Source organism: Hippocampus comes, unplaced genomic scaffold (genome assembly GCF_001891065.2).
Source record: "Hippocampus comes isolate QL1 unplaced genomic scaffold, H_comes_QL1_v1.1 scaffold85, whole genome shotgun sequence".
Taxonomy (NCBI): Eukaryota; Metazoa; Chordata; class Actinopteri; order Syngnathiformes; family Syngnathidae; genus Hippocampus; species Hippocampus comes.
In genome coordinates, this window is record NW_017805540.1 from 515,864 (window position 1) to 523,190 (window position 7,327).

A 7,327-nucleotide genomic window follows, 5' to 3' on the forward strand; every position below is an offset into this window, starting at 1 on the left:
TTCCACTCTGTGAGGTACGTTTTTAACTGCTTGGAGTTGAGATTTTGAAAATTACTAAATAGATTTTACAACCCCTCATATATTCGTCTACTGACGCATATTTCATACGGCACGACGTACATATACTTTTCGACATTTATAGGACACAATGGCGATCTTTAGTATTTCATGCATTTGCACTCTTGAATGACACATAAATCCTCCCCCGCCATGGACAGACAAAATAGTCGATAGCAGAACTTGTCTCGTGTGGTTGGAGAAAAACGGGACGATTTCACAGCAAGGACATTCGATTAACTCTGAAATGAGCAGACTCGATTTGATAAGACGGTAAGACATCGTAAACACGACGTGGTACTGTATTTGTATTCATGGAATACAGTGAAAGAGAAATAAATTCAACACCGATGGAAACTGTGACCCCTGATAAAGCTACTCAAAACGTAAACATCGACAAGTGATTTAAATTTAACAAATGACACGCTTTCAAAAGAACGTTTGGGTAGTTCATTATTCAAGCGTATTTTTGCTGGACGATTGCTTGACCTCAGGTTTAGAAGCTGTTGACTCGCTAGTGTTTCCCAACATTGAAGTGAAATCTGGATTTGTAAATTGCATGTAATACCGCAACTGTGCGTTGTACTCTTACGTCTTAATGTAGAATGTCTTTTTTTTTTTTTTAGATTCAAAATGTTTGGATTTGCACCTCGTAGCTATCTCATTAAGGTAAGTCAATGTAAAAAAAAAAATCTATCGATTAAATGGGTAGTCCGTCTTTTTTTAATGCCAAAAATCGTCATTGTCCTAAAAAAATCATATTGGTTGAGTCCTAATTTTATTCCGAGTAGCATAAAAATGTTCTGCATTTCCAGATTCCAGTGTGGCGTCCTCGATGGGTAGACAGCGCATCAAACCCAATTCATGGTCAACTGGTCTCGAGGGTCTCTCCGTTGTCGATCCCATCCAAACTGGCTTCAACCAACAGGCTGCTGTGCGTCAAACCAATCAACTGGGCTGGCTCACGTCTCTGCCATTCAGACAAGAGAGACACCAAAGAAGGTTTTACTTTGAGAGCCCTAACTCAGGCTCCCAAGCCTGCACTGTACCTTGGTTTCTCTGGGCTCATCCCATTTGTGGCAGCCCCGCTCCTCATGGCGACCACTCAGTCTTTCTACCCAGAAGTGGCATATGCTCAAATGCTGTATGGCGCTTGTATAGTATCCTTCCTCGGAGGTGCCCGATGGGGGTTTGCCATTCCTGATGGTAGTCCTGCTCAACCTGACTGGATGAACTTGGGCAACAGCGTAGTTCCATCACTTCTGGCCTGGCTGGCTCTGCTCTGCAGGGACAATGTCGTTGAGGGTGCTATGTTGGTTATGATGGGACTAGGACTTTCTTTACACTATGACTTGACACTGCTACCTGGATACCCAGCCTGGTTCAAAGCCATGAGAACTGTCCTCACTCTGGTTGCTACCTTCTCACTGGTGGCAACGCTGATTTTGAAGAAGTTCTGCACTGAGAAGAAGCTAAAAGAGTTTACCGATTAAAACGTTTCAGTCTGATCCAAACAACACAAAAGTTAAATCACCATAAATAGATCTCTCTTATTGCTTACACTCTGCTTCAGTAATTTTAGACACATTTCCTGAATTACAAATCAGTGTCACATAAAATGTTCACAAATTAAGATGACGATGAATATCGAACGCAGCTAAAATAAGCGGTTGGATTATGGTGTACTCTTTATATTTTGTTGTCAATATTTTAAGAATGTAAGCCATTACTATCACTGGAAATCATAGAATATGCAACAGGGAACTTTAATTCACTGAAAAACAATGTTTTTTTTGTTTTTTTACAGCAATGCTGTATTTGTATAAGGGATAGTCAAAGTGGAAGGAAACATTGCAACCTTTCAGGTGTTCAGCTCAGCAAGTTTAACCTAAGGTTAAAAACATTGGGGGGGATAATATGGCATGTCTGCAAACATTATTTTTATCCATCAATATGAAAAGAATCCAGTAGTAACAGCACAGGCTTTGCAACCGTTTCAGTTTAGAAGCATTTCTGAATGTTCTTTTCTTACATTGATAAATAGGCTCAAGTGTTTTGATAAGATTTACAAGTAGCACCGCACACATTGTCAACATTTTTGAGGAGAGTGAAAGAAAGAAACAAAAAGTGGTTTCAGATCTGATCACAAAACAGTCCTCATAAGCATGAGCCAAAAAAAAACCTACTTTCACAATGATGAATGGAAAAGAGAACGAGATAAAGATTGTTTTTATACAAACAAAAGAAAAGATCAAATTTGTGGTCAGTTGTATAATTTAAAACAAATGAGGGGACATAGAAAGAATAGAGACAGACGATTTTGTCAGAAACAGTCGGGGCACTTTTCCATCACATCAACTGTAATTTAAAGACATAACAATTACATGTACGAATAAGTAATGTGCAGCGATGTGAAACAAGTGTAATCTTAAGGTGCGGCTTTTCCTTTGATGTGGCATGCGGGTTCCAAAAGAGTTTCAATTGGAATCGTCCAGGTGGTCACAGTACAGCCAAGCCGCCATCACAGCGACTGGCGATCATGTTGCCAACTTCGGTCCAGGTGTCCAAGTGGGGGTCATAGACCTCCACAGAGTCGATGGTCACGGGGGCTGAGAAGGTTCTGCTGGCGGCCCTTCCACCGACGGCATACAACAACCCGTTTACTGCTGACACTGATGCTCCTGCCCGTGCTGTGGACATCGAGGCCACTTCCAACCACTTCTCCTGGGGAGAAAAAAAAAATAGACCCACACAGGTGTGAATTAGTCATAAATTTTCCATCCGTCATATTTTGTATGTGTAGATCATACAGGTGATGTTAACCCACCAAGGTAGAATTGAGGCAAGTGGACTTTTCCTGTTTGTTGAAAAGCTTTCGGCTTTAATCCAAAACGGCTTCTTCAATTCTAATATCAGATTAGAAAGGTTATTAAAATCCTTTGATACCTTTTGTTGTTTGTTTGTTTGGGGAGATTTAGCCACACCTCAAACTTAGAACTGAAGTGAAGGTGAAACCTCTTCAACAAGAAAAATCCAGTGCCTCGATTGAAATTCTGTCGATATGGCACATTTTGTCGATCAATCGAATGGCGTTGAGAGTTCAGGGTTACCTGCTCTGGACAATATTTTTCCACCGTCTCCAAAGCACCCACAGCCTCATTCCGACCCCCTACTGCGTAAATACAGTTGTTGAGGCAGGCCACTCCCACATACGCTCGCCGTGTAAGCATAACAGGCAAGGCGCTCCAGCGACGGCTGATTGGATCATATACTTCTGCTGAGCGTAGCTCTGTGCCTTCGTCGCTGATTCCTCCAATCACGTAAATAAAACCTGATAAGAGAAACAATGTCGTCCTTGGACAAATGTTCTAAAAAGAGACACAAATCTTGTCTGGATGATAAATTAATTTTAGGGTCTTCAGATTGTACCCTAAAGTTTGCTTGAACAAAGAGATAGCGACACACCTTGGAGCTCGCAGCAACCAAAATAATAGCGAGGAACTGCCATGTTGCCTATGACCTCCCACTTGTTTTCCTCTGGGTCGTAACGTTCCATTGAACTGCCGATCTCGGAGCCAATCCATCCACCTGTATGGGAAACCATTAAATGCTAAAGATTTCTTTGTTTTGATGATTGATGCTAAAAAAATAGCCACATTTGTTATAGTGAAATCTTGATGAAGAAAACAAAAAATCAAGAATATGTGGATTATTATTTAATTCAACATCGGTCATTTACTACACTGATTATAATCCCTGAAGGGTAAATTCATTTCCACTCTGGTAACACAAACACATATATGACAAAGATTCATATGTGTGTGAGTGTATAATACACACTCATCCATTTTCCGAACTGCTTAATCCTCACAAGGGTCGCGGGGGGTGTTGGAGCCTGTCCCAGCTGTCTTCGGGCAGTAGGCGGGGGACACCCTGAACCGGTTGCCAGCCAATCGCAGGGCTCATAGAGACGAACAACCATCCGCGCTCACACTCTCACCTCGGGACAATTTTGAGTGTTCAATCAGCCTGCCATGCATGTTTTGGGAATGTGGGAGGAAACCGGAACACCAAGAGAAAACCCACGCAGGCCCGGTGAGAACATGCAAACTCCACACAGGGAGGCCGGAGTTTGGGATTGAACCCACATTGTGAGGTCGACGTGCTTACCACTCGACCACCGGGCCGCCATATATACAATTTTTTTTTCACACATCCGCATATTAATCGGTATGTTTCACTGCCAAAAATCGACGTCGGCCTCAAAAAATCCATACAAGTTAGGCCCTTATATTTTATATCTATTTAGAACATCACACAACATCGGTAGTTGTCCCAACAATACTGTAGTGGTATTTACCAAGCGCATACAGCGCTCCGTGGCAGGGGCAGACGCCAACTCCACAGCGAGGGAAATTCAGAGAAGCCACGGCAGCCCACTGTTTAGTCACGGGGTCGTATCTCTCTGTGCAGTCAAAAATCATTGAATCTTTCTCTCCTGGTGAAAAAAAAAAAGTGGTTGAGCCTTATTTTCACACACGTGATGTGACATTTATCGTCTCCGCTTCCTCACCTCCCACTACATAAATCATGCCCTCTAGTACTGCTACCCCCAACCCGCTGCGAGCCTGATGCAGAGATGAAACCGTGGTCCAGTATTGGCTGAAGGTGTCAAAGCGCTCCACACAACTTAACGCCCTGCTGTCACTCCACCGACCACCCTGTAACCGTGTGTAGCCTCCTGCAAAAAAAAAAAGTGGAAATCCAATCACTCTAAATTTTCTTCTCTATATTTCTCGTGTCTCACACATACTTGTTTTACTTATTTCTCAGTCTCCAACATGACTTCATTCACCGTGCAATTATCACATTGTAAAAGTTACAAAACAAAACTAAAAACCCACCTCACAGAACTCAGTGTATGAGAGTAAAAATAAGACTTTTAAAATCGTACCGATGGCATACACGTATTTCCTGGCTTTTCTTCTTGGTCTCATCTTGACTTGATGTAGTTGGCAGTGCATCTTATCTTTTGGAGACTTCGTGACCTCAATGTACTCCTTCAAAAGGGTCTGCAGTGCCACCCTCAGACTGAAGTCAGTCATGCCTTGATTAAAAGATCAAATTTGCAACTTAAGTTTTAATCGGACAAAATACATTTACAACGAAGAAAAAAAGGAAACAAAAACACGTGTTTGTAAATGTTAAAAACAAGTTTGCAAATATTAAAAGCCCCCTCACCCTCTATGTACTTGAACAGCCTCTGTGGGGACAGTAAAGGGAAGCGCACAGGTTCCAACACCTCAACCACATATTTTTTTCTCTTTGCCACATCTTGGAGAACCCAGTCCATGGCTGCAGTGAACACCTGGTACTCATCCTCAATTCTCAACTCTTCACTTCTTAGAAGCTTTACAATCTGATCCTTTGAGAGGCCGCTGAACTCGTCACCGATGCAAACCTAACGTGGAGCAAATAACGGAGGCTTACAATACGCACAAGATAATCCGGGAGGTTAAAATCAGTCTTCGCAAATAAAACGTAGTTATGAGAATCCAATTTATGATGAACTTCGATAACACATATTTTGTTAAATTGAAGCTGTAAATTGTCCATGCATGTAACAGGGCTACAAAAAAAAACTACTTGGAAATACTTACTGTACTGCATTATTATTACTTAAATAAGTATTTGAATATGTTGCTGTGCCATATAATTTGTGTAGGGCTATGCTGTATCACTTTAATTGACAGGAGGACATTGTTTTCTGCTGTTTTTGTCAGGTTTTGGGATTGAGACGATTAAACTCAACCAACACAAGAAATCCTGCCATGCGTCATCAATATTCTTCAACACAATGCAGTCGGACACCACCAGTTACACATGCACTGTAAAAAATGAAATAACTCAAAATTTTAAGGCTCTAAGATGTGTAAAAAAACACACACACACACACAAGATGTGTTTTTTACAGCGTAGGTGTGAATGTGAGTGAATAGTTGTTTTTCTAAGTGCGCTCAGCATTTGGCCCCTGCCTCAAACCCAATTTCATTTGGGATAGGCTTCAGCTCACCCCTGATCCTAATGAAAATAAACGCAATCGAAAATGGATGGATGATTGATAACTGTACACAACAGGAAGAACAATAACAATAACACTGAGGTATGAACATAAATGATAAAGTGTTTCATACCTCTAGAAAGTGAACATGGATGTAGTTCTCAGAAAACTCCAACAATTCCATGCAAGCAATCTGCTCCAGGAATTGAAAGATGCCCACACAATTGGATGGATCCACGTGGCGCTTGAGAAACTCCCCGCAGATGGAGACCACCTCATTCAACTGCAGCATATCCGCTGCCACCATGAGTTCTTGAACATTCTCTATTGTCACATTGATTGTGCCTGACGAGAAAGGAAGAATGTGTTCATTAAATAAACTGCCTGAGTTTTTTTCTTTTTTTTTCCCCCCCAGAAGATAATGATATGTCTTTCAGACTTGATGCATACCTGTATAAACAAAGTCCAGCAAAACCTCAAAGACTTTAGTATCTACTCCCAGAATCTCCACCTCTTCTTTATCTGCCTCGCTCATGCCTCTGGAGAATAGAGCGGCAAAGTATGGGCTGCTGGCAGCGAGCACCAGACGATGAACTTTGAAAACTCTGCAGCCGGGGAGGCAGTTTACCATTGGGGCCATTATTCCAGAACCTTTTTCTCTAAATAACACAAAATAGACATAGAAGGAGATGAAAGAACTTGAACACTGAAGACAATACAAATATATGTGTTTCGTATCAAACCGATGCCTGAGATAGTTGCGCTAATATTCAACAAACGTTTAGTACGTTTTCCCGAGATTGTTTAATGTTAAATGTAATAAACCAGTAGAACACGGCCATTTGGCATCTTTTTGCAATAGTTACTTGATCGATACATAAACTATAAGGACCCACTTGCCACAGCTGTTAGCATGATAGCAAATCGCTCGCCATGATCAATATTTGTCACAGACCTCCGATGCGACCACTGCTCTACGAATAACAACTGCACTCTAAAATCAAACCTATAACCGCAGACCAACGTTAAATCCCCACTCACCCATAAATGTGTTTATGACGATGCTGATAACTTCCTATACTTTTACTGTCGTCGGTCAGATTCGATTACTCTGGTCTGGAGTCAATCCCCAGTCACAACTAATCAATCACTTATGAACTGGAGTGGTGTCATTTGTCCTATGTGTAAAATCTGAAGTCTATAATTTAA

At 41.5% G+C, this 7,327-nt stretch overlaps 2 protein-coding genes across 2 annotated transcripts; one reads left to right on the forward strand and one right to left on the reverse strand.

The window, feature by feature from the left end:
- Positions 1-51: 51 nt before the first annotated feature.
- Positions 52-1,573, forward strand: LOC109521211 (transmembrane protein 69-like). Its single transcript, XM_019878905.1, has 3 exons — positions 52-330; positions 684-726; positions 873-1,573. The coding sequence occupies exons 1-3, from the start codon at positions 305-307 to the stop codon at positions 1,548-1,550; spliced, it is 747 nt and encodes a 248-aa protein (XP_019734464.1). The 5' UTR covers positions 52-304; the 3' UTR covers positions 1,551-1,573.
- A 288-nt stretch (positions 1,574-1,861) lies between these two features.
- On the reverse strand, positions 1,862-6,703 carry ipp (intracisternal A particle-promoted polypeptide). The gene is made up of 10 exons (XM_019878893.1): positions 6,569-6,703; positions 6,252-6,463; positions 5,299-5,518; positions 5,012-5,164; positions 4,631-4,798; positions 4,418-4,555; positions 3,523-3,645; positions 3,168-3,388; positions 2,540-2,781; positions 1,862-2,490 (listed from the first exon to the last, which is right to left on the reverse strand). Exons 1-9 carry the CDS (start codon positions 6,651-6,653, stop codon positions 2,557-2,559), a joined length of 1,545 nt encoding a protein of 514 aa, XP_019734452.1. The 5' UTR covers positions 6,654-6,703; the 3' UTR covers positions 1,862-2,490; positions 2,540-2,556.
- Positions 6,704-7,327: the final 624 nt, after the last annotated feature.

What these genes read in the sequence shown, in the direction of transcription:
- LOC109521211 (XM_019878905.1), top strand. Translation starts at nt 305, where the DNA reads ATGAGCAGACTCGATTTGATAAGACG. An exon ending in AGACTCGATTTGATAAGACG is followed by an intron (nt 331 to 683) that starts GTAAGACATCGT and finishes TTTTTTTTTTAG; the next exon opens with ATTCAAAATGTTTGGATTTG. An exon ending in CTCGTAGCTATCTCATTAAG is followed by an intron (nt 727 to 872) that starts GTAAGTCAATGT and finishes CTGCATTTCCAG; the next exon opens with ATTCCAGTGTGGCGTCCTCG.
- ipp (XM_019878893.1), bottom strand. Translation starts at nt 6,653, where the DNA reads ATGAGCGAGGCAGATAAAGAAGAGGTGGAGATTCTGGGAGTAGATACT. An exon ending in CGGAGCGCTGTATGCGCTTG is followed by an intron (nt 3,646 to 4,417) that starts GTAAATACCACT and finishes TTTCCCATACAG; the next exon opens with GTGGATGGATTGGCTCCGAG. An exon ending in AAAAATATTGTCCAGAGCAG is followed by an intron (nt 2,782 to 3,167) that starts GTAACCCTGAAC and finishes TTTTCTCCCCAG; the next exon opens with GAGAAGTGGTTGGAAGTGGC.